The sequence below is a fragment of the Urocitellus parryii genome, chromosome 2 (genome assembly GCF_045843805.1).
Source record: "Urocitellus parryii isolate mUroPar1 chromosome 2, mUroPar1.hap1, whole genome shotgun sequence".
NCBI classification, from domain to species: domain Eukaryota; kingdom Metazoa; phylum Chordata; class Mammalia; order Rodentia; family Sciuridae; genus Urocitellus; species Urocitellus parryii.
Window position 1 is genome coordinate 132,400,417 of NC_135532.1, and position 24,638 is coordinate 132,425,054.

Sequence of the window (24,638 nt, forward strand, 5' to 3'; positions counted from 1 at the left end):
CCTCTAACTATAAATTTCATATGTCTAGGAAAACAAGATGACGAGTTTATCACCATTTTAGCAGGAGCTCTTTCTGAATGGCATGATTATGAATAATTAAAGTTTTCTTCTTGTTTTTTTTTTTTTGTATTTCAGATTTCTAGAGTGAACATGTATTATCTGTTACAGTACATGGGAATGTGGGAATCAAAATATGGCACAAGCATTTTTAGAAGGCTCAGAATGAGGGAGGACGGGATGGAGAGAATCCACAATTGACAGTTACTTTTCTATGGTTGGAGGATGAGGCCTGGTCACCTCTAAGGAAAATCTCTGACCCTACCCTGTTCTTCTCATAGGGAGAGCTTTTGAAGTCCTTTGTGTTAGTTGGGGACTAGCATTGTTAGCATAGTTAATAAGTATGTAACATTCTATTATTAGGTTTATCTTTGCTGATTCTCATGTGATTGACAGAGAGTGCTCCACCCAAAAAGTTTGATTTGTCAATTGGAAAAGAATTTTACTGAAGCACTTGTTATCTAAAATAGTAAGCCTGGGTAACCTGCTTTCCCTCTTCCACCTTTTTTTTTTATTTTTATTTTTAAAGCTGTTTGGGTTGGTCCTAGTGAGCATTCCTAATCTGGGGATTATTCAGCAAGCATGACCCAAGGGCTAGTTTTGTAAATGATACCAAATCTTATTTTTATTTTTATTTTTTGCTTTTTTGGGTACTGGGTATTGAACTCAGGGGCACTGCAGATGTTCTTCCATTGTTGTTTGCTATAGTCAGAATAGAATGGTGGTAATTAGTTCTGTGAGATTTGGATAAACCCACAGATAGGTCTTTTTGGATAGATCTTTTTGTTGTATGGTAGTTTGAAAGTATTTTATCACAAAAATCTGAACAATGATGTGGTACAAAGTAAATTGAATTATATGGTTTTTTAAAAATTTAACTTTTTATCATTGTAAAACTTACCAGATGCTCATTGTAAGAGTATTTAAAAAATATAAGTGCAGAGGAAACCTGTAACTCAATCATTATTCATGATCCAAAGGTTGACCATTGTCAGCATTTTGGTTCTAAATGTCATTTTAGTCTTTAAAAAAAAAATCATAGGCTCTGACTGTATACATTTCACTAAATATGTTGTGAATCTGTCTTCATATTATTTCTGCTTACTTTTTCTCTATTGCGTGGTGACTTCCTGAATCTGGTAAGTTGTATGATTTGTGATTGGCATGGATATAGCAGCTGCCTGAAGTGGATTTCCATGAACCTTTGAGCTGTGGATACTAATTCTGATCTTCTTACATCATTCCAATTGATCGATCATTAGAGCTGCAAGGAATCCAGTCCTTTGAGAAATGAGAAAAGAGTTACACTTTGCCCAGTATTATTAAATTATTTCATGGCCTTAAAATATTAGGAAGCAACTGTAATTTCTTTTTTGCAGATCGAGAAACTGGGGTATTGAAAATTTAATCAACATGATTCTTAAAGAATAGGGTTGTGTTTCTTTCTGTGGTCAGTTGTGGGAGGAAAAGTCAAAATATTGAATTGATCAAAGTTATTCATTACTGTTTTTTATTCATCCCGTTATCTTCATTTCCCACACATACTTGTGTTCTGTCTATATATGAAATTTGAGGTTCTCATTTTAAGAGTCCCCTTTATGTCTCAGAAGACTCTTTTTGTGTTCTTTGAAACATACATAAATAAATGTGCAGAAATCATTGTTGATATGATACTATTTGAAAAAACACTCTTTTCTACTTGAGTTAAAATAATCATTTTTAAAATTTATTTTGCTTCATTGATAAACACAATGACTGGCATTTAATGGACCATAATTTTCAGTGGAGATAAATAAAATGTGACGTTTGAAGTTTTGATTTTTTTTTTGGTATTGCATATCAATATTAACACCTTTTAGTTGGTTTTGAAAAAGAATAGCTTCTTGGGAGTATTTTCCAGTATATTTGAGAAAAATGTCATTTTTTTTTAAACAAAATGATGCTTTGAGAGGTTATCTAGAAAGATGACGTGGAATTGTTGAGTTTCCTTTCACCTTGGAAGAACTTGGGGATGGTTGAGAACAACACTGGCTTTGTTGACCCTGAAGTGTGGGCAGTACTCGGGCCTGTGAGGGTGGCCTTTCGAGTGGTTCACCATCTTTGTTGCCTGGGGAAGCTGTCTCTGGAACAGCTGAGGTACTCCTTGCAAGGCCTGCTTCCTGTGTGAGTACCTATTGTGGAGCCCTCCCGGGATGGGAGTTTTATGAGGAGTGGTTTCCCACCAGCACACAATGCTGCCTCTCAGGAATATAAATACGCATTCCACTTGGGGTCAGGCTGACAGTGACTGGTTAGGATGCCCTTGCAAAGAAAAATATTTTTGAGTTTCATTTATTTATAGTGGCCAGTGGAAAATTAATATGCCTGTTAAATCTATTTTTTAAAACAAAAGGGAAGCTTTTCATCTTACTGTGTTTGTTGAATGCAAATCAGTTTGCAGTGGCATACTTTGATTGTGCTAATTCATTGCTCTAGGAAATGAATCTCAACATCTTACTAATTGTTCTGTCTATATTTGAAAAGGAGGTTCTGATTTTAAGAGTCTTCTTTATGTCTCAGAAGACTCTTTTTCGTTCTTTGAAACACATAAATAAATGAGTGGCCCTAGAAAGTACTAAATCAAATCATTGCAGGATTTAAAATGGGCTCATTGAGCAGTAAATGAAGGTCTAGAGATCAGAGCAGATAACATTCTTTCTTAGGAATAGCAACACAATGTTATTTGTCCTTGGTGTTGATCTTTTGCTTTTAATCTAGGGCATGAGTCTGATTAAGGGGAGATGAATGGGAATCTGCACCTATGGGCTTGGATTTATTGGCCTCCCACAGGAGTTACCTGGCCTCCAGACTTCAGTTTTCTTACCCCACCAGCCCATTTCTTTTATTTCTCAAAAAATGCGTTAAAGAGTATAGCATAAAGAAGACCTGGAAAGAGAAATCCGTGATAGAATTTGAATACCTCTTTATTTGGATTATTTTCTTTGTTTGGATGTGTCAGGTGAATTCTAGATGTAAAAATATAAGATCAGGACAGTAATCTTACTTTACTAAAAAGTGAATATATTTATTTATTTATTACATTTTTTTACATATGTACTACTTGTGTATAGCAGTAGTTCTCAAGGTATAGTCTAGGAGGAAACCCTTGGGCATTCCTGATACTTTTTGTGGGGTACATGACATCATAACTTAATAATCCTAAATTGTTATTTTTTTCACTGTGATGCTTTTCTGAATTCACTAGTAATATTAACTGAAAAAATATTTTTTTGTGTGGCTTTTGTACTCATCACATAAGGAAAAATACTAAAATTGAATTGGAGAACATGCCTTTCGAGATATGCCTTTTGTGTCCAAGTTGAAATTTAAAATTACTTTTTTTCTGGAAAGATTTTAAAACCTATCCTAACCTCAAATTTAGAATTTTTCATAATTTCAATATAAAAGAATGTCTCATATAGAGTAGAACTTAATTATTCAGTAAATGAATGGATACAGCCTCCTTTTCCTAAACTAATTGTATTAGTATAAACTAGTGTTATATCATTGTTCAAAGGCAGCATTTAGAATATAGACAAACACCATACTTTCCAACACTTGAATTTATTTATTTGCATATAAACCATGTATACATCACTTACCGTTTTCATCTGTTAATTTATGACATTTTATTTTTTTCTTGAAATGAAATATTTTTCTAAAGAATTGTTCTTTTTTGTGTGTTTTCAAATTGTTAGTCCAAAGTATTAGTAATGTTATTGAATACATATTTCACTACAATTTTATAATAATGGGCTAATCTGAAATAGTAAATAGATGTTTCTTTACATGATGTGTTTTTGCACCTGCTAAATTTGTTTCTTTATAAGTCTTGTCATTTCAGGTGAAATTTTTGTTTCAGTCCCTTCTGAGCTCTAAATAACACCTGGTATTTGCTTTGGATGAAGTCCCATTAACTGAAATACAAAACTACTTATGAGAATTTCATCAAATGTAATGATTCTCAAGATATAACTTGTTTTTAGAAAAACATGGTTATTAGTAGATTTTCAGTGCATCATGTTAATACATTGATCCCTGACCCTCACCCTGCCCCATGAAGTTGGGAATGAAATACTTTTTTGAAAAAAAATGTTGGGACCAATATCTGAAATTATATCAGAAAATTTTGAAGCTATATATTTGTATAAATTGGATGAAAGATCAGTGATGTTTAATGGTATACATTATTTTCCTTATAATGAGTGTTTTTTAATAGCAGTTCAATTAAAGCAAGTATATAAAATAAATATGACTGAATTCAATATGAGCTGATGAAAGAAATAATTTTCATTTCCTTCTGACTGATCAGAATTTTGAAGATTAAGGTGGGGGCATGTTTTGAAGACACCTCCATCTTCTGTAACACATGTCAGATTTTAAAGACTAGAAAAGAGACCACAGCTGGAAAACCAAATTTAGACATTGGAGCTTATCTCAGATGAAAGGTTTATAGAGCATGGCGGTCTTCTGACCTTGTGGGGGTTTCATCAGATGTGCCCAGTGTGGATTTGTTCTTAGCTAATCAAGCATAACTTTTCAGTGTAATGCTGTTTAACCTCAGGCCTTTATTTCTAGGTAGAATTCTAGTATCATGCCTGACATAAAGTGAGTGCACCATTAACTGTTTGTTAATGGGTGATCTTTGTTCAGGTCTTTTTGTTTGAGGCTATTTTACAATGTATCTTTTAGCTAATTCCTTTTGGAATATTGCTGTTATTATTATTATTACCAAAGGGATATGTCTTCAATGTTCTTTGCACTTACTTTATAACAGTTTTATAAAAATTATAGATTCCTTAAAAATTCTTATTTATTTTTAGTGTATTATAATTACACATAATAGTGGAATTCATAATCCCCTGTTTGTGCAGTACATGACATAATATGATTGGTCTTATGCTGCAGTACCTTCCATTAAACATAATAGAATTGCTGGGTATGGTGGCACATGCCCATAATCCCAGCAGCTTGGGAGGCCGAGGCAGGAGGATCATAAGTTCAACACAGTGAGATCCTGTCTCAAAATAAAAAAAATAATAAAAGGGTTGGGAATGTGGTTCAGTGGTTAAGGGCCCCTTGTTCAATCCCTAGTACCCATGCCCCTCCTTTCTCCCATCTTGAAACCCTTACTCTCAAAGATATTGTTCTAACAGCCTCCTCATTAATAGCTTGCTAAGCTCTCCTCTTTTTTTTTAAATTTTTTTTTATTGGTCGTTCATAACATTACATAGTTCTTAATACATCATATTACACGGTTGATTCACGTGGATTATGAACTCCCGTTTTTACCCCATATACAAATTGCTGTATCACATCAGTTTCCCTTCCATTGATTGACATATTGCCTTTCTAGAAGCTCTCCTCTTGTGAAGTAATTTTGTTTTATGTTTAATCATGGCATATCTCATTAAAATCATCATGGAAGACATAACTTTAGTAGTTTATTGTTTTGTTTCTACTGTTTTTTTCCCCTCTAATTTTTATCCATCCAGGCTAAATATTAATATAGTGATTATAGCTTAATCATCCTGCAGGTATTTTAAAAAGTACCTTAAAAATCATTAAATCTGTTTGTTGGTAAGGATACACCAAAAACTCAAGGGGAACTGAGGACTGCATAGGAGTGAGATTTTGTATACTCATTGGGTATCTTTGAAAGTTATCAAAGTTTTGATAGCTTTTTCATTTTGTATCATTTGCTTATTTTATCTTTAAAACTCACTAACACACATAACGTGTGTGTGTGTGTGTGTGTGTGTGTGTGTGTGTGTGTGTATATTTTTACCAGCTCTTCTAGTTGTGTTTTGTTATCAGATTCTTAGATGTCACAATCAGCTTAGATGTTGCAGTAAGAAAGCACCCATCTGTTGCCATTACTTTTTGTCTGGTGTTGTTTGAGCTAATTACGTCTTAGTTGGTTTGTCTATAAAAGGGCACTGTTAGTCATTTCACATGAATGTTGTGAGACCAGACACAATCAGTGTGCAGGTGCCTCAAATAGCAGCCTGAAGTGGAAGCTTGGAACTTGTTTTCCAGACTCTCCAGAAAGCAATCAGTTGTGTTTGGGATGCATTTTTCCCACCTATTAAGGGGTGTTACATTGTTATTAGGTATCCAGGATGATACAGAAATGTGAATTTAATTCATAATAGATATCTAAAAATAGAATAAAATACATTTTGGCCTTATTAAGCAGAAGTCTAGAAATCTAGTGTTTGAGCCCCCGTATCACCCACATTATAGACAAAGCAGCTGAGGCACAGGGAACCTATGTAGTAAGTGCTAGGCAGTGGGACCTGGAGGAGTGCCAGGCAGGCGCTGTATCCCAGGACTGAGTGAGGGGTGCACTTCTAGTGCAGGGAGAGTGGGCTCATCTGACTTCCACCCTATGCCCCTCCCTGTGCAGTGGGCGGTGGACTAGAAGGGACTTTAGAGGTGACTTTTTGTCTCTAGTTCTTTGGCATTCTCCTTACTATTAAAAGAAAAGGTATAAAGAAAAATATGGATTTCATTGAAAATGCATGTTTTCAGTTATTCTCATTCTTGGAGAAAGTATGTGACACAGTTAACTTGGGTACAAATGAGAGTAAGGGCTCACAGCTTTGCAGTGTTCCCTCACTGATGCTAGACTGTCTTCATTGGAATGTCAGAGAGGGATGTGAGATTTATTGTGTTATGAATGTACCTGGAATCTAGATGTTCTAATGAAAATGTCTAATTACATTTGCAAACTTATTTAAGCACATTTGAAAACAACCAACAAAGCAAATGAACCTTTGGTTTGTAAACAGTTTTGGAGATAAGCCCCCTTTCTGTTTAGTTAATATTTGCAGATCTCAGCTGTTATTTATGTGAGGATGCGGATCTGAGGTCAGGAGACTGTGATGTAATTTTTTTCCCCCTCTTAGCTTTTATGTTTCTGTAAAGATCTGAGGTATGTGGGGTGCTGTAGAAGCAGCCTCTGTGTATTAATGACAGGTTATGGAAGCAGCCTCAAATTACTTATATTTTTATTTACATATAACCCTTATGTATGTGATTTTATTTTTTCTTCCAAAAATAGTACTTTTCCCAAATAGTAGTTCTTAGTTCAGGAATGACTAAGCCCTGCTAGATTTAAGATTATGCAAAGACATTTAAAAATATGCAAAATCAAATTATACAAAGAAGAGTATCTATGGATTCTTGAAGGCAGGGCCTATACATTAGTGACATCTTCTTGCTCTCAAGAGCACAGTGGACAGTTCTTTTTGACTTGTTGCTTGAGCCATGAATCATTTTTTCTTTTATTCTGGAGTGTTGTTCTTTTTAATCTAAAAAAACTCCATTTCAGAGGATTTCTCTATGGATTAAATGTTCCAAACTACATCTTCTCTGCTTATAATTGGATGCAAAAATCAAGAATGTTTTTAAAGTTAAGAACTTTTTCAGACAACTGTGATTTTACTTTGCTAATGAACACATATCAGACAAGAAGGCAAATTCCAGACTATTTGTGCCTCAACCAACCAGCTGGGCACATACCTCCAGGTACTGCTCATGTCTCAAGAGGTTTTTCTGCATGAACAATTATCACCACTCCTTCTTTCATTCAAGTGGCAAGCCATGGCAAGAGTCTTTCTTGCACAGCTGTATAGAACTCAGCTGTAAAATTAGATTTCATTGGCATAAAAACAGTGACTACCAGCACTGTGTGCTCAGTACATTTTTCCCTCCAATATTTTACTTAAATTCTTTCTCCCTCCCATTCAGAAGGCTTAGGCTATATCCAAATGAATAACAAAGACCAACAGGTTAGTTTAGTTCATATTAAATAAGCACAGTAAAGATTTTGAAATATAGTATGTTAAGAACAGAAAGGAATCTATGCTAAGTGCTAAGGAAATTTAAGGGCTAATCTATAATATTTTAATTTTATAAAAGTGGAAATTAATTGCTCAATTTCAGGGCAACAACCCAAATTGGAACTCATATTTTCTAGTACTCAGTGCTCCATTGTAGTGCCTTTAAAAAGAAAAACAAACACAATCAACAATAACATACTGGTTCTTTGAGCTATTTTTTGCAATGGAGCTGTGAAAAATTCTAACAACGGTCTTTAATCTTTATTTTCTCCCTTTCCATAGCCCTTTTTCTTGTTGCTATTACACTATTTGATTTGATTTTCAAAAAAGGAAAGGGCAAATGCCTGCCTGTACCAAGCACCTTTCCTCGGGGTTGCCCAAAGTGTACAGTAGAGGTGAGAGCAAGGAAAGCACTGAACCACCCCTGGGTTTGTGTCCAATGGCAGTGCCCCACATCAGGTTCATAATGGCCACATGCTAATTCTACCTGGGCAGAGCCAGTGCTAGTGGTGTAATGTTACTGGGAAGGAAAAGAAAAACTGTACTCACAGTGGCAGGGAATGGTCAGGAAGGTCCTGTGTATGTTGATGGAGGAGCAGGTTTTCTCAGAATTTCAGAGGTACTGAATAATAATTGTGTTTCTATTTGTTTTAATCATTTTGTTCCTTCTGCTGATGTTGTTGGTGTTTCCATAGTTATTATCAAAAAGCTTTGTCTGTTTTTCTGGGAAGGCTAGAAACGATAACCATTTTTAATTTCTAAGTCTAGAAATCAGTCAGGGGGTTTACTTTTCAAAGCCAGCATGGACCAGGAAGGAAAGAGGTTTTTCCGACGAGGAAAACAAAATAGCAAATGATATTTTCATATCCCTCCGGTGGTAGTAATGTGTGTAACTGACTACCTTGCTTGTTCGCTTGTTCTCTCCCCCTTCTCTCAGTCTTTCTAAATCTTGTTAATAAGCTTAGAAGGGAAGTGCACTTTCAGGAAGTTGTCAGTCCTTGTGACTGATGGCTTTTATCCTTAAAGGCCACCTGTATGAGGGGTGGTTCATGAATGCAGTTTTTCTTTTTCCTGTGCTATATCATCTGTTTACATTTTGACTTTTTATGACTTTTCTTTTTTACTATAGCTGTGGCTTCAACAAATGTAAATCAGCTGCATAAATGTTGGTCATAAGTTTTATTAAGTTTTGTATGGAAAGCCATTTAGAAACTAGTCTTGCAATTCCTCATAAAACGCTAGCCACGTTAAGGTTATGTTGGTTTAAAAGAGAATGTAGAGCACAGTGATTTCTTAACCCCCCAAATCCCTCTACCCCAACACAAAAGCTCTGTTTTCTATGATTCAGGAGGCTTGTCAGTGTATCATTTTGAGTATTGATGTGCTTTCCCTCATCTCCATGAATCAGAAAACAAGGTTACTTTTCCTTATTGCTCTTATATAGATAGTTAGAACATTTCTGTGGTGTGGTTTTGACAGACTTTCTGAAACCTGACCCATAACAGAGTCTCACTATTAGAAATCAGTGTGTGTGTGTGTGTGTAGATAGAGAGATACAGCTATAGATATGAGATCTTGCTGTATTGCCCAGCTGATCTTAAACTCAGGAGCTCAAGAGATCCTCCTGTCTCACCCTCCTGTTTGTTTCCAGTATTACAGGTATGCACCACTTTCCTGGCTGTAATTATTTTTTTTTGGTAGAGAAAGAAATTTTCATGAAGCATGAATCAAGCTATAATTTTACCAATGGGCCCATGACATTATTTTTCTCAGTGTACAGAACAAGCATGTGCAAATGTTTACATGTTTAAATTGCCTGACAATGACTGGTTAATCTGAATTTTATTGGAAAAGATACTAGCTTTATAGAATTCATGGAATCACAGTTAACTTTAGTGAGATGAATCCTGAAGAGCTTATTTTAAGATTTATTTGCAAGTTGCTTTATAGGTCTTAGGTCCTTATATTTTATAGATTTAGAAAATGCATTTTGAATTGGACCATAGAAATAAAAAGTTAAAACTGACCATGTGGCTTCTCCTTATTTGTTCCGTTGCCTCATCTAATGTTTAAACACTTCCCCAGGGTAGTCTAGTCCTTGGTGCACACCCTTGGCTGGATGTTGGGAAGTGAGTGTGGGGGCCTGAGCCTCAACCTGGCTTATGATGGAGCCAGGGAACAATCTTCTATATCCAGCCTGGCTGGGCTCTTTGAGTTCTGGTGGGTATACTTTGTTCCTTTTGGTGTTGTTACGTTTCTCTTTTTCTTGTCATATGAAACTAATTTGTGTACTGTATTGCTAACTCACATCTTGAATTAATGTAAGGAAATTTGGGTCATCAGCTCATGGAGTGAGTACCAGGACATTTTGTTACTAATTTGAAGGCCAGGTTCACAGACTTAAAAACTCTCCCAGCAGTGATTAGTACTTTGGCTCTAACAGGGGGGAAAAAAAAAGAAATTTTTCCTAGTATATAATTGCTTTCTCTGGCTTTTGGAGATGGATCAGCTGTTCTCTCCTGTGAATCAGGTTTTTCATGAATTTGGTCTTGTATGTTTTTTAGTGTATTCGGTGACCAAAATGTAGAAAACCTTTTCAGACTTGGAGTAGGGTAAGTAAAATAAGAGAAAAAAGCAGTAAGTCAGCTGCCTTGAGAAATGTAAAAACTGAGATCCTTTGTAATCTTATTTTAAAATAAGATTTTCTTTAAAAGCTTCAGGGACATATTTGGAACGAATTAAATGTCTAACAGTGAAGATCTGGTCATTTTGTTTCCAGGGTACCTAGCCCCGACCCCCTGCCATTGTGCTCAGGAGATGTTCCTCAATCTGGGCCTTGCTAGCACGACACTAAGGCCTTGCTCTATTAGGAGAGAGGGATGAGAACCACAGGAGCTCACATGGCAGCCTTCCCTGTTAATCAAAAGGATAGACCTGCTGAGCATGAAGAACTGTGGTTTCAGTTAAGTTAGGATGTATGTTGGCAGGAGAGGTTGTGAGGGCCTGTGGTTATTGCCAGATTCCTTGAGATAGAAGTATGTGTAAGGGCAAAATAAAGAATGAGAAAAGCCTTGGAGCTCTGTGGGGATGGCAGTGGAGTTCAGTGGACTAGAGATACAGAGAGCTTTTGCTGCATTTTGATCTTATATATCTAGGGAAGTCTTTGTCACCCCAACCCCCACTCAGCCCTTTCCACCCCACAAAACAGTACTCAAATCTCAGGGCCATAGGTTAAATGTGCTATCTTACACTCTCTTTGGTGTGACAAGTCAGATTGTCCATTGTATACAACAGAGGAAAAAGTCTCCAGTAGGGGCCTCAGAAGTATCCCCAAGTAAACTGTGCCATCTTCCTTGACCACTCAGGACAGATATATGACCTCTGGAGAATCAAACTGTAACTGTGTGGTTTTTTTATATTTAAACTCAGAGCCCAGGAGAAAACACCCTAATGAAACTCTCATTTTCTTGGTGTGGGTTCATTCTCCCCTAGACAGATGTGTATCTGAGCTAGCCAAATCCATCTCAGAACGCAGGCATCTGAGCCAAGGTTGCACCACATCCACACTGTCTACCCGAACATGCAGAAATCTTGCAAGGAGACCATTCTTGAGATCATTGCCCTTTCCAAAGAAGAATAAATGTGCCTGTAGAACTAATCAGAATTAATTAAAAAAAAAAACAGATCATCTCTACAACAATGGACTTCTCTTGGTTATTGGTACTTGAGTCTCATGGTGGCCTTTATTCACTTTCTTAATTCTTCCATTTTTCTTTGTGATTAATAGTGTGGTTGCTGGGCGGCTGAGCTGCAGCATTCTGAATGGATAATGTTCATAAATCCCCCCTGTACTTCCTCAGGAGTGTGTGGACATACAGTTGACTGTATAGTTCCTCTGTCTTCCCTTCTCCTATTTCCTTCTCAGTAATGTGTAATAACCACATTATTGAATAGTGATGGAAGTTGATAATCCATTGTCTAGTAGGAAAAGAAGTTTTAGGCATCTTATCCAAAGTTGCCTAAAAAGTATTTGAAAGTAAACACAATGATCTCCTGGTGCCAATGGATGCAATTTCTTGGGCGTAAAATCCAATACTAAAAGAGATATTTTTGCAGCGGGGCACAGTGGTGCATGTCTGTAATCCCAGAGACAGAGGAGGCTGAGGCAAGAGAATTGTGAATTCAAGGCTAGCTTGGACAACTTAGAGAGACCCTGTCTCAAAATAAAAAACCAAAAAGGGCTTGAGATGTAGCTCAGTGGTAGAGCACCCTGGATTCAATCCCTGGTACCACCACCAAAAGAAAAAAAAAGGATGTTTTTTTGCAACTCTTTTTTTGTTCCCCATACTCTATTCTACATCTATCTGTAAGACTTTTGTGGACCTGCTCCCTTGAGGTCCATCCACCTTAACCCACTCATGCAGAACATGGCATCTAACTCCCTACTTTGGACTTGACGTCTGTGCTTAGGGTTGCTGCTTACTGGGGCTGGATTGTTATGTCTTGTCATTAGCAAGTCCTGTTATTTAAAATGATGCCAACCGTAAGGTTTCTTAAACGGGCATCGTTGTGAAGACATTCATTGGTATTGGGGACAGGGGACCAAGACTACCTGAATTTTCAGAACCTGTGTTCTATCCCCTAGAAACCACAAAAGAAATGATAAATAGGAACAAAATAGTACTGTTAATTGAATTGAGGCTCAAATCCCAATTTTAAAAACTTTGGCTTTCTGAGTTGGACCATATGGAACATAAATAGCTTTGGCTGGAAGCAGGTTCTAAGGACCGCCATCCCCTGGCCCCTACAGTGCTCTAAAGTATATCATTATTCTCTGTACTCTGGCCTAATAGTAGGGCCTATTATAGAAGCTGGTCAGACCTTGGTGCAGGCCATGAATTGGCTTGTTTCTTCTGCCTTGTTGGGTGACAGAGAGATGGTTCCCTCTGGTCTAGGAGATGATCTTGTTGCTCACTGCTGTAGCAGAGGGAAGGGAGAGACAGCAGAGATCTGCAGTCTGCACCACAACTTCTAGCAAGTGCCAGGATCTCCTTTGTTTGGAAGGAGTGGGGGAAAAGTGGAAATGAGTAGAGTGATTCTTCACCCCCGGATCCTTGTACTCAGACCCCTAATATATTTTACAACTCACTACTCAGGGATCCAGCCTGCCGTTTTGAAGAAACATTAAGCATCACACTTAAGAAACAGGCCTGTGTAGTATCAATTTGAGAAAGAGTAGTCGTTCTTCCCTCCTGGACATTAGCTTTTCTTCTTGATTATCAGTTACTTAAAGTCAGTTATGTCATGCTAGTGTCAGTAGGATTACCTTAGTTTTAATGTAGAGACTACATTTCCTTCATCAGGATAAACTATTGGTCTTTAAGCTTTTGTACTTTTATTTACTTAGGAACTGAGTAATTGCCTCATAAAACAGCATGATGGTACTATTAACACTGAATTATAAGACCTGTTATTATGGAATGTGCTTCTCTAGTTGGGACAAGACCTCCTTGTTTGGTGCTTAAATAATTAGTTTCTCCAAATGGGGTTATAATGAATAGTGTAAAATTAACCTATTTAAAATAAAAAGTTTATAATCTCTTGGGTGGCTTTTATGCATTACTTAATATGTCCAAGGAAACTATTTCTTTTGGATGGAAGGAAGAGGGGGGAGGCATATTTAATGTTCAGGATGGAGTTAAGAATGAGAATATCTTATTTATATCACACCTGAGACAAATTCAAGGCATTCATTAAAGGATTTGCTGTACTGTTTTGATTGATTTGGTTATTGAGTACTAAAAGATTCATTGGCCAAATATCCTTGAATTTGAAATTTTGGGGATGTTTTTATGTATAATAAAAATTTAACTTTATGGTAATTTGTTTCTGAAATAATTTAAAATTGTGTTTTATTCTTCTTTGTCTGTGCTGCTAAACTTATTGTGCTACAGCTTTTTTTTTGGTGGGGGCGAGGGGTGGCTAGGGATTGAACTCAGAGGTACTCAACCACTGAGCCTTATCCCCAGCCCTATTTTGTATTTTATTTAGAGACTGGGTCTCAATGAGTTGCTTAGTGCCTCACTATTGCTAAGGCTGACTTCAAACTTGAGATCCTCCTCCCTCAGTCTCCTAAACTGCTGGGATTGTAGGCGTGCACCACCGAGCCCAGCTGTGCAAGTTTTTTAGGCATCATTTTTAGTTTTTTAGGAAGAAAAAGGAACAAGTTATAATTTTCAATAGGAATTTACTATTATTTTCTTCCTATAATTTATTATTATTTTCTTCCTATTGTATTGAAAAGCTAAATACATCAGGAGGCAAGTACTAATATGGAATGCAAGTGGGCATTGTGTTATTTTGAATATGGGTATGAGTTTCATTTATTCTGTGGAAACAGTGGCGTCTGCCTTTGAGCCCAACTCTGCACAGGAGGTCATGGGCATATCTGAGACAGGGGAAAGCTCTAGATGTAAACCTATAAATAAAAGGTTAATATGTAACAAGTTATAAATTCAAGTCAAGGAAGTGATGGGGGAGAAATAATTAGAACATGAGTAATTAGTAAATTAATGACTCAGTCAGAAATTACAGCAATAGTATATATACTTAGCCTTGGTTTACTTGTTTGGATTACATGCTTATGTGTATTATTTTGATCCTAATGAAAGGGGGAAAATTATAATGATTAATAAGTATAGGTCATTCTGTAGTGACTTAAAGAAAATGATACTATAACAGTTTTTGTTTGGCATTTTTTCCATGTCAAAATATTGCTTTATTCTCAGAAAGCTCTCTGGGGTAGGGTGGTTATTATTATTCAGATTTTAAAAGTTTATAACTGAATGACAAAGTTGAGGCCTAAGAGTTCTGTTTATGTTGCTACTTGGAGACTCTGGTTTTGGTCTCCCAGTTCAGACTATTTCCTTGCCTTTTCCCTGTCCCTCCTTGGGCCTTGCACAATAATAATAATTCTCTGTGATTAGAATAATTTGGGATTCAGAAGACTTCATGATGGCTAACTTATGTGACTTATGTTACAGGGGATTTTTGTGTCTTTTTTTTTCTTTTTTAAAAAATGATGGTTCTTTTTTGCAGGAAGCCAGTTGAGGGAAATTCTCCATGAATGTATGTCACAATGATGATGACCGACCAAATCCCTCTGGAACTGCCACCACTGCTGAATGGAGAGGTAACCATGATGCCTCCTCACTTGGTGAATGGAGAAGCAGCCCAGCAGGTTGGTGTTGTAAGAGGGAAATTTTAAATCAAATTAACAGCATTAACCCAGTGTTTAATTTATTTTGGGATTCAAAGGTCTTCAATTTTGAACCTGGGTATTTCTAGAAATATTTTTGTTATAAAGTTGCTATGTTTAAAAAAGTATTAGGAATTGTTTTTGGAAATAACAAATCTTACCTCATCCAGTGAGTATTCTTGAAGCATCAAAAAATATGTGTTTTTTAAAATGAGTCATTTTGAGACCATGTGTAAGTCTTTGGAGTAAAGTGACTATTTATTCATGTCATATATTGTGTTTGATTTGCTGGATTGGCCAGAGCAGAATGCTCTGAGGGTCAGGTTTGATTTCACATAGGAATGAACTTGACAAAATGTACAGGTCAGTATGAAAATGTACAGATTAGGATGAGTCCCTCTAGCTCTTGAAAAAATCCATCCACATGTGTAGCTTATAAAAAGTAGGGTGTTTTTTTTTTTTTTTAAATTTCTTTGTTGTTAGTTACTTAACATTATAGAATAAAAAGTTACTTCTGAGCTCAATCATATAGCACTTACAGAAAATATTTAAGCTATAAGGAAAACTTAGAAACCATTAGGAACTGAACCATTTTCTGATAACATTAATTTTTTTTATCGATTATAAATATTGGGTTTGCTTTGTTTTGTAACTAAATAAATACTTTGCATTTTTTTAGCAGCATAAAAATCCTTGTTTTATGAATAGTAGAATTTGGAGTAATTGCTTAAAATATTTACTTAAAATATATTAATAATTTAGGTAAGTTAATCAGTCATTTATTTGATGTAAGTTCATGCCCTCCCCATCTATCATAGTACATTAATGTTCCATCACAGTATGTTGATACTTTGTAAATGCCTTTGTTGGGATATTACCTTACTGCTTAATAATTTATATTTCTCTTTCCTGCATTAGATTGTGAATCTCTTAAGAGTGAAGAACATCTAATAGGTGCTTAGTAAATGATAGTGATTTGGATAAATTTCATTCCTTCTCACCACCATGCGACTATCTCCCTTCTTGATACCCCCACCTCTTTCTATACTGGATTGTGTCTGCCAACATATGATAGTGTCTTCTCTTTTAAACACACAATTACACCTCACCACACCCAAACAAATCAACCCCTCCCTTGCTTCATCCCCCTCTAGTCACCGCCTATTTCGCCTCTTCCCCCGCCTCCCCGCTTGTAGCAGTGCTTCTTTAAGTGGAGCTGTGCTCACTGCCTCTTCTTCCCAACCTCCCCTTCCTCTTTAGCGCCACAGTTTCCATTGTGTCTTCTAACCTCCTTCTTCCAGTCTTTTAGCTGATGTTTGCCAAGTCCATACTTCACTGGATCTACTTCATTCCCCCAACCACTACTGTACCCCAAGCCATTATCCCACCTGGGTAGGATGGTCCTTCTTGCTGATCTCTGCTTCTACTGTTGTCCTACCAGAAAGCATTTGCCTTCAGTAGCTGGAGTGATCTTTTTAAAATATAAAGTGTATTTTGTCAGTGCTGTCCTTAACTCTGCCCTGTTACACAGCTAGAATGAAACCCGACTGCAGTGTGTGGCCAGGCAGCGTTTCATGGCCAGTCCTGGCCTCTGTCTTCTTCTCTGGCACTCTTCTGCTCACTATGCCCCAGCCATTCGTGGGAGGCCTCAAAATGCTGTGAGTGGTTTCAAGATAACAGTTGTTTGCTCTCCCTTCTTTTTACTAATTAAAAGGACTAAAAAAGATAAGACACTGGAACTTGACTAAACTTGGAAAGCAGTTAAGGTCTCCCAAATGTAGTCATCGAATTCTGCTTGTCGCCTGGCGACCTAAAGCAACCTATCCATGTTGTTGTGCACCATTTTTGTGTTTTGGTGATTTCTCCCTCATTGCTATGATTCACTGTGCCCAGAATGGCCTTTTGTAGTTTATTAGCCTGCATAAAGAGCCCTCAGTTTCAGAATTTTCCAGTTTTCCCTTCAGAAGTGAACTCCTTTGCCCATAGATGTGACCAAAAGCTATGGCCTTCCTCAGAAAGCCATGTGGCATTTCCTACTCCATATCTGACCTCAACTCTTAAGTAGAAGCTGCTTAATAATTTGGGATAATAAAGGCACATTTTCATTGCATCTAGGAAGCTTTCTCTAAAGCTGAAGGGAAAATCTGTTAATTTATGTTTTATAAATAAATATCAAGCTTTCTTTGTATACTTTACAAAAATCTCACAGGAAAGAAATGTTTCAGTTGGTCGTGCTGGAAGCATAGATTTATAGGTTGTGTGGGCCAACGTATTGATTGGTATTAACCTTGAATTTCCCTTAATGGGGCAAAATTGTTAAGTGGGCAAAGTCTGTTTGAAACACCCCTCTCAGCAGGACCAAACCCAAGATTTATTGTCCTTTGATGTTGCTACTCTGTCACTGTGGCTCAGCCTAGACAATGGCCCATGTGCCTGATATTTTTCATCCATTTTGTGTCCCCAAAGTTTCCATCTGTGTCTCCTTATTCCTTCAAGCGTCTGCCTGCTTCTTTGCATCCCAATGTTTGTTATTGGCCTGGGTGAGTGTGTGCAGTCCTGGAGCCTATGTGTGGAACTTGGGCTGAGGCACTTGAGGAAGATAGACTGGGGGAGCCAGCAGAACCCAAAACAGCAGAGAAGTGGGGAAAACGGAGTGATGGAGGGGGACCTCCAACTATATGAATGTTTTCTGAGGCTTTTCCTGTGCTCACTCTCTGAGGCAACACATTCTCATCTTCCCCTGCCTCATTTCTTCTTTCTAACTATCTGTCTGTCTATCTATCTATCTATTTATTTTAATTAGGTATATATGCCAGCACACATTTTCATCTTAACAAGAACCTTTTGGAGGCATAGGAATGACTTCAAGATGGACATCGTAGGCATTGTGTGACAAACCTCTTGGAAGTGACACTTTTAAGACAGGTGGCACTGTGGCCACTTCTCAGATAAAACCCTTGTAAAGTGCTGCCCTCTGGCCACAGATTCTCTGTGAATGTCTTTGAGGCATGCATATGGGGAAGCTTACCTTGTATGTGTTTACAGCATTCTTAATACTTTGCAGCTGTGGAAAGGACATAATAAACATTTCTATATATGCAAAAGAACCACACAGTTTTGAGAAAGCTCTTTGGTTCCCACAGCCCTCCTCCTTAGTATTTCTGTCCTAAAGGTTTCTGGATTTAATTAGGGTTAGTTCTTGGCAAGTTTCTCTGTTGTGTTCTAGTTTTCTAAATAAAAGATGCTGTTAATTTTCATAATTTGAAGTCATGTTAAGTTTGAAACCTTGGTTTGTCTTCATGTAGGTAGCAGGAAAGGGAGAACAGTAAAATAGATGATACTTTAAAAAGGAAATTCATTTTTATTATGAATAAAGCTTTTTAAAAAATATATCATCATCTAAAAAATAAATAACAGAACACAAGGTGAACAGAAGCAACTTACCCCACAGCTTTACTTATTCTGCAGCTTTATTGAGATATAATCCACTTGCCATATAATTCACCCACTTAAATATACACCCAGTGGAATTCAGTATATTCACAGAATTATACAGCTCTGACTACAACTAACTTAGAACATGTTTTTCTTCCCTAAACAGAGACTTAGCAGCAGTTGCTCCCTGTCCCCCATTTCTCTGTCCATTCTCAGGAGCTACTAATCTGCTTTCTCTGTAGATACTGCCCATTCTGGACATAGCATATAAATGATATCATGCAGTATTTGACTTTTGTGTTTGTCATCTTTCACTTAGCATTATGTTTTTAAAGTTTGTCCATTTTGAAACACGTATCACTACTTCATCCCTTTTTTATTACTAAATAGCATTCCTTCCTTTGTATGGATATAACATTTTATTAATCCATTCATTAACTGATAGACATTTGGTTGTTTCTCCTTTTGGTATTATGAATACCTCTGCTTATGAACATTCATGTGCAAATTCTTATGTGGACATATATTTTCATTTCTCTTGGATATATAACTAAAAGAGAAATTAAAGAGCTTTATTTCAAAATACTGTTTTCTAAATAAAGTACCACTGCTTGTTTTTAACCTACAATTTTGTCTATTTTTGGATAATTATGCCCCAGCATAACTAAATAAAGTTTGCTTCCCAATAAGCCTAATTATATACTCGTTATATAAATCAGATTTTGATTTGAATTTTTAATGTGTGATTATATAAATAATGGTGAATATCCTCCAGTAAGCAAAAGATTGGTGCCAGTGTTGACATATTCAGAACTGAATGGTGTATTGATTTAATTGTCTTTATTGTGGACTTGTGGGACCCCTTAGAGATTTAAAGATGTAGCAGCTAGTTTTGAGCATGAAAGAGAAAATTGCAGCTCAATTTCTGAGTATTAATATTGGTTTAATATTTTAATAATCTCTGAAGAAGTATTATAGCAGCCACCAGTTAAATGAAGACAACATTAGGTTAAGAGCAGAAGTACTCACATAAGGTAGGTAGGGTTTACTGGTTTGCTAATTTAATGTGGGCATTTACAACTTAAATAAGGGTACAGTGCCACCTTACATTCCTGTAGTTTTGGTGGTCCTTGATGTATATATTCACTGAAGGTCAGTCTTGGTGGGATGGGGACTGGGTTAGATGCTTCTTTATCCTGACCAGCATTCAGAACGTAGAGGGCACCTAATAAATATTTTCTCTTTATTGTTTTCCTAGTAAATATTCTGTTTGTCCTACTATATTATTTTTATTTTTATTATTTATATTTTAAGCAGATAGATTATTAATTGCTAGTGAGTGTTTTGGTTGCCTCTCCTTTAGGAGGCAGATCTCCTGAAATGTAGACAGAAAATCTGTCTCTTACCAGCTCAGGATAGCATGTCACCAACTTGCCCTGAGAGATAGGAGTTGCCTTCAGTTATTTCCATTCTCTGGACTTTTGCCTTTTCCTGGTGATTAGCATTTAGCATGTCATTTCACTGAGAGTGAGGTTTTCTTTCTCCCCTCTCCTTTGATTTCTTTGTTTTTTTGGAAACCCTTATTTCCCTAGACAGAATCCATAGCCAGAATTTTCCTGGAGCATTCCTTTGAATACACATTTCCAGACGATGCATTAAACCTATTAAAACTTTCCATGTTTCAGATGGTGCTCATCATTGGCATGTCTGTTACATCAAAAGTGCGTCTCCTAGTCCAGTGACCTTTTCTGCTCTGGTTGATATCTTCTTAATAACTCTTCCCTGATGGCTTCCTTCTTTTGTTCAGTAGTTCAGATCCTCTGCCTGCACAGGTTTACTCTTTAAATATCCTAAGAGCTACCACATTGTGGGACTCAAAAGAGTTTTGTGTATATAAGAAATTTTTTCTACTCCTCAGAAATTCCAATACAAAGGAAAATCTACAGGCGTGTAGTGTAGAAAATGGATGAACAACTCTTGGGAAGACTACTCTGGAAAATGAAGGATATTCAAATGAAGATGGTACTTGCAGTCAAAATAGAGGCTGCAGCTATTATTGCTGGATAACATTATATAGCCATTCCTTTATGTGATAGAATTCTATTTATGGGCTGGGATGTAAGCTAGAAAGTTGAATTAGGCTGGTTAAATGTTGAGTTTGGAAAACCAAGCACGGGAAGGCTGTCTTGTGTCACACTCTTTGGCATCAAGATACACGAGATATGCATAACTTGTGCAGATATTTAAATAAAATTTTTACTGCAAACTGCTACCCAGCTTCCCTCCCCCATTCCAACTTACAGAGGCCTAGAATGTCAAGGTATTAGTAGCCTCTCTCTTCAGAGATATGGAGTTGAAAGGAGTGAGAGGGTAGGATTTATGACTGGATTAAGGAGTGACTGAATAATAGATTTGTTCATTTTAATAAGCATTTATCAAATGTCTTCTGTGCCAGCGCTGTATTAGGTGCTAGAGACACAAAGATGAATAGGCACTGTTCTTGCCCTAAAGGAAGGAACAATTCAGTGAGAGAATGAATCCTGGTTTACATGTATGTCAAGCCACAGAAGTGCTTGAATTGCAGAATATAATTGGGCTGTGCGAGTGCAGAGGAGGGCTTGAGGAGTGGGAGAGGTAGGCAGGAGTAAAGGCCAGACTAGGAGAAGTATCTGTGGGGAGACTGAAGTGAAGTTTAGAACTATGATTCAGGCTTTGCACATCAGGTAACCATTTCTGTTTTATTCAAAGAAAAGGCTCTGTAAAGATCATCTGTGCAATGGAGATCTAGTACTAAGGGTACCCAAAGACACTAATCATATCTGCATAATAATATCTACGAACTTTTTGTTTTCTTTTGTACTAGGGATTGAACCCAGAGGCATGTTACCACTGTGGTACAACCCCAATCTTTTCTATTTTCTGTTTTGAGTCAGGGTCTTACTAAGTTGCTGAGGTCTTGCTAAATTGCTGAGGCTGTCCTTGAACTTGTGATCCTCTTTCCTCAGCTTCCTGAGTCACTGGGATCACATGCCCGCTATGATCTCTTTCCTTGAAATTTTGCTGTTTGGTGTCCATCTGTATCTTGATATGAATTCCTTTGGCCTCTGATGCTCCAGTCTAGTGGTCCACTCTGTCTTCTCCATGTCTGTTTCTCAGCATTATTGACTCCATGGATGTATAGATCACAAGCACAACTCAACTGGATCCATTTTCCAGCTGCCAAGGCAGCTCTCCCTGCTAGTGAGAGCCTCCTTTTAACTGTGAATAAGATGTGAGTTGATTCAGGTCCATGCTCTGACTGTTCAGTCCTCTTTGCATTATATTGCTTGTTCTGCTCACTACAAAGGTTTCCCCAAAGGCATAGCCCATGTAGAGTCTCAATCTTTTAAAGGAAAATGTTGATCCCATATTATTAGAGGGTGTTGTTCTAAGTGGCATCCACAGTAATTAGGACATATGACATATAATTATGACACCTCTGACTGTTTGGGTTGAGAGACACTTCAGAATTTAATTAGCCAAAGGCAATAATAAGAAGATAGAAGATGTAGGCAGGATCCTTCAAACGTTAGATATTAAACTGCCTTCAAAAAAAGAGAGAATTAAGAAAAATAACTGGTGTGGGAAGGTTGTACCACAGAAAAATGTCAATTTAAAATTCTACATCAGTTTTAACATTATTTGAAAACATGATTGTTTTCAACTTCCTGCAATCTTTGTCTGATTCCATTATAAACTCAGGGAGAATATGGCCTGTCTCCCTCTTGTTCATGCTGTGCCTGGCATCTGAGGTAGCAGTCAGTAAATCTTTCTGAATGGATGAAGGGTGAAAGAAATGAACAAATTTAATTCATCTAAACCAGGGCTTGAAAACTGCCTTCTTGTTGCATTTGTCATACAGGCTTTGTTTTTTAATTACTTTTATAGTTAAATAAAATAAAAAAGATTTAGGTGCCATTATAGTTGATCCTCCATATCCTTGAATTTTGTATCCTTAGATTCAGCTGACTGCTATGGATCACAAGTATTTACAGAAATGAAAAAAAAAATAGTTTCTGTACTAAACATGTACAGACTTCCCCTTTTCATTATTTCCTAAACAATACGGCATAACAAATATTTTTTACATTTTGTTTGTTACCGTAAACCATCTAGAGGAGATTTAAAGTGTACAGGCAGATGTGAAGGTTATTTGCAGATCTTATACCATTTTTAAAATATATATATATTTTTAGTTGTAGATGGGCACAATACGTTTATTTTATTTATTTTTATGTGGTGCTGAGGATCAAATCTGGTGCCTTGCACATGATAGGCAAGCGTTCTACCACTGAAATACAACCGCAATCCCAGATATTATATCATTTTTATGAGGGACTTTAGCATCCTTAGGTTTTGGTGTCCACCAGGAGGCAGGTTGTTCCAGAACCAAGTCCCATTTGGATAGTGGGGAAAAATAGAGAAGATCCGATAACACCAGCTCAGGCTTCCCACTTGATGACAGTTGACTGGCAAAAAAGGAGCAGTGGCTGCTTCCACTGAGGAACACAGTCTTCAGTCCCACTCTGGCCACTTCCCTTAATTTGGCTTCTGTAGATATCCAAATTTGGAATCTGGAAATAGTTAACATTTTTATCTTTGAAATTGCATCTTGCTCTCATGTGTATCATGTTTTAAATAAAACATTGTAAAGAGTTTTAGGGGGATACTCAGTTTATACTGATGAAGCCTCTTAATTTTCTTCTTACATGATGACTTGTAAATGAATTAGAGTGAGCTCTGGTTGATATGACTTGGAGAGGGTTTCAGTTAGACTTCTTATAACTCAGGACTCATGTTTTGGTATTCCTTTTTTTTTTGCCTCTAGTTTTCAGTGAACAGTGTTTGAACCCCCAGAAGTGCCATACCGAGCACTCACCACAGTAGAGGAAAAACCAAAGAAACAACCAGATGCCTTGGTTCTCCTATTTATACTCTAGTTAGGAGACATTGGTCAGATTTAAGGTGAGAGTGTTCCAAGGGCAGAGATGCAAGTACTTGGATTTAACCTCAGTTTTACAGTCTCTAGAAGCTTAGTGTTTAAAATATTTATCGAGATTTATTTATTTATTTATTTGGTGACAGGAATTGAACTCAGGCACTGAGCCACATCCTAGCACTATTTTGTATTTTATTTATTGTCTCATTGAGTTGTTAGTGCCTTGCTATTGCTGAAGCTGGCTTTGAAATCCTCCTGCCTCAGCCTCCTGAGCTGCTGAGATTACAGGTATGTGCCACTGTGCCTCATGAGAGATATTTTTTTAGAAGTAATCTTTTGTTTTTTTTTGGTATTACCTAGATGAGTCACTTTTTGAAGCAAGTTTTGTTCTTTTTAGTTATACATGACAGTAGAATGTATTTTGACATATTATTCATACATGGTATGTAACTTCCCATTTTTAAATGAGACACTTTTAAGAAACATTTGTAGATTAGCATTTTCTTTGGATAAAATTGAATTTGATGGATTTTAACCTTTGTCCCGTTCCTTCCCTTTCTTTTTACCTTTTGTTTTGTTTTGTTTGAAGTATTGGGGGTTGACCCCAGGCAAGTGTTCCACTGATCTACACCCCTCAGCCCTGTCATGCTGAGTGTGATATGATAGCTACTTCTTATCTTGTAATACAGTAAATAATATAAAACAAACAGGAAAAAAGACAAGTTGCTTCTGTATCACAATGTGTTAAGACATATGTTAGTACATAATGATTTCACGTAGGCAGATTCTTTTTCCTTTTTTTGTCCAAATGATTGATTTTAAAATGTTACTATGTAAAATATATACATTACACTCTGAACATGCTACTGGTGAGCAAGCTGCATAAAATTAGTAACATTAATCTCTAAGCTCTAAATGCAGATATTCATTCTCATTCTTTTTCTCTCCTTCATTTCCAAATGAAAAAATAAATAGCCTGCCAAGAAGCCAGTTGCTTAAGCATCATAATACTGTATTTCAGTAA

At 36.8% G+C, this 24,638-nt stretch overlaps 1 protein-coding gene across 5 annotated transcripts in view; it reads left to right on the forward strand.

The window, feature by feature from the left end:
* Fndc3b (fibronectin type III domain containing 3B) overlaps window positions 1-24,638 on the forward strand; it is a 335,107-nt gene that overhangs the window by 56,613 nt on the left and 253,856 nt on the right. For all 5 annotated transcript variants that reach the window (XM_026394977.2, XM_077795313.1, XM_026394979.2 and 2 more), the window contains exon 2: window positions 15,042-15,183. In XM_026394977.2, the coding sequence (XP_026250762.1) occupies window positions 15,070-15,183 (114 nt within the window). In that variant the 5' untranslated portion in view covers window positions 15,042-15,069. The remainder of the gene's footprint in view (window positions 1-15,041; window positions 15,184-24,638) is intronic.